This window comes from Babylonia areolata, chromosome 26, assembly GCF_041734735.1.
Source record: "Babylonia areolata isolate BAREFJ2019XMU chromosome 26, ASM4173473v1, whole genome shotgun sequence".
Classification (NCBI taxonomy): Eukaryota; Metazoa; Mollusca; class Gastropoda; order Neogastropoda; family Buccinidae; genus Babylonia; species Babylonia areolata.
This window is the reverse complement of record NC_134901.1, coordinates 18,186,201-18,188,700: the sequence shown is the minus strand read 5'-3', so window position 1 is coordinate 18,188,700 and position 2,500 is coordinate 18,186,201. Positions and strand designations below refer to the sequence as shown.

Genomic DNA, 2,500 nt, shown 5'->3' with positions numbered 1-2,500 from the left:
TCTCTCTCTCTCTTTAATTTTTTTTTTCTATTTTCTCAAGACCTGACTAAGCCTGTTGGGTTACGTTGCTGGTCAGGCATCTGCTTAGCAGATGTGATGTAGCGTATTATGGATTTGTCCGAACGCAGTGACGCCTCCTTGAGTAACTGAACTGAACTGAACAGATGCTTTTGGTGCACATTGCCTTGTCAGGATAATTATTTGAATCACATCACATAACGTGTTTTTTTGTTTGTTTTTTTGTTGTTGTTTTTTTTCGGAAATGTACTATACTGGCGCTGTAATCAAAGAAAAAAATTAAAGAGAGAGAGAGAGAGAAGGAGAGAGAAAACTTAGAACTCAAAACGTTTGTTATTCCAATCTGTACTTGATATAATCTACATCACTTACAGAGAGAGAGAGAGAGAGAGAGAGAGAGAGAACTCAGAACTTAAAAAGTTTCTTTTTATTCAAGGATTCAGATTTTAGGCATGGCCCGTTATTCCAATCTGTCCTTGCTAATCTACATCACACACACACACACACACACACACACACACACACACACACACACACACACACACACACACACACACACACACACACACACACACACACACACACACACACACAGAGATCTCAGAACCTAATACTTCTTTTTTTTTTAATTCAAGGATTGGGTTTTGGCATTGCCTGCTATTCTAATCTGTCCTTGCTAATCTACATCACTTACAGAGAGAGAGAGAGAGAGAGAGAGACAAAGATAGAAAGACAGACAGACGGGCGCAATAGCCGAGTGGTTAAAGTGTTGGACTGTCAATCTGAGGGTCCCGGGTTCGAATCACGGTGATGGCGCCTGGTGGGTAAAGGGTGGAGATTTTTACGATCTCCCAGGTCAACATATGTGCAGACCTGCTAGTGCCTGAACCCCCTCCATGCAAGCAGAAGATCAAATACGCACGTTAAAGATCCTGTAATCCATGTCAGCGTTCGGTGGGTTATGGAAACAAGAACATACCCAGCATGCACACCCCCGAAAACGGAGTATGGCTGCCTACATGGCGGGGTAAAAACGGTCATACACGTAAATGCCCACCCGTGTGCATACGAGTGAATGTGGGAGTTGCAGCCCACGAACGCAGAAGAAGAAGAAGAAGAAGAAAGACAGACAGAGACACAGAGAGAAAGAGAACTGATTTTTTCCGAGCCCACGAAGTGCATACAGGAGAATTAGGAATCCAAAAGAAAGATATATGTAACGGGGAAACGAAACATTAAACCCACAGAACACTGCATAGAAACGTGTGTCCGGGATGGGAGAGAGACAGAGACAGAGACACAGAGAGACGGAGAGAGAGACAGACAGACAGACAGACAGGCAGAGACAGAGAGAATGAGAGACAGACACAGAGAGAGACAGAGACACAGAGAGACAGAAAGAGTGAGTGAGAGCAGCAGCAGAACAGGACAAGAGAAAAGAAAAACAAACAAACAAAAAAAACCACCGCCCCATCGACCGACGACTCAACTTTTCTTCTTCTGTTTTTCTTCTTCTTCTTCTTCTTCTTCTTCTTCTTTTTCAACTTTCCTTTTGTTTGTCTGCTAATCAAATCCTACCCGTAGATGAGATAGGCCTTGCTGGTGCTGGGGTTCTCGATGGCAGCGTACATGACCCGACCCACGACGTTGGTGAGGATGTAGACCAGCTGCGCCAGGCTCAAGCTGATGACGAAGACACTGGTGGCGCTGCGCAATGCGGGCTGTAGGAAGACGGCCACGTTGACCAGGGTGGCCGGAAGGGAGATGACGAAGATTACGTAGCGGATGACCAGCAGGATGTCCTCGGCCCTCGCTCGCTCCTCGGCGCTCAGCAGGAGGAGTCTCTCTGTCAGGCTCAGCTCCTCCTCCTCCTGTGGTTGTTGTGACGTCGGCGTTGACGTCATCAAGGATGAGAGGGTGACGACGTCATCGATGGTGGACGGCTGCGAAGCGTTGTGTGTGTATCCATCTGTAACGGATTGCCCCGCCCGCACGCAAGCACAGACACACACAGATACACAGACACAGACACACACACACATTCATAGTTTAATTAGGAGCCCCATTGGCCCTTTGTTGTAATCTTACCTGTTGTTGACCAGTTTTTTTGTTGTTGTTTTTTGTCTATATTCTTTTCCATGCTAATTGGGGAGAGAGGAATAAGGAAAGTAGTGATGATTTAAGGCGTGGGTGGGATGGGGAAGGTGATGGATTTTCGTCTAAAATCACAATCGTAGATAGACGTTAAACAAAAGAACGAACACACACGCACGCATGCTTGCTAAGCGAGAAAGAGACATGGTTTGTTTAAAAAGCCGTTGAGAAAGCAAGGAATGGTAAGGTGTTCTGAAAAATTACATTTACAACAGAATGTTGTTATTTTCCTTCAAAGAATCAGGGTAATTCAGTGTTTCGCAGCACAAATCACACACATTGCGACTTTTTCTCTAATTTTCAGGAAACCAGATTTGCTTCTTTTTTT

General features: G+C 45.1%; 1 protein-coding gene across 1 annotated transcript in view; it reads right to left on the bottom strand.

Annotated features, from left to right (window-relative positions):
* The window catches only part of LOC143300260 (uncharacterized), a 9,873-nt gene that overhangs the window by 6,088 nt on the left and 1,285 nt on the right, over positions 1–2,500 (bottom strand). The window contains exon 2 of the mRNA XM_076613855.1: positions 1,597–1,987. Within this exon, the coding sequence (XP_076469970.1) occupies positions 1,597–1,987 (391 nt within the window). The remainder of the gene's footprint in view (positions 1–1,596; positions 1,988–2,500) is intronic.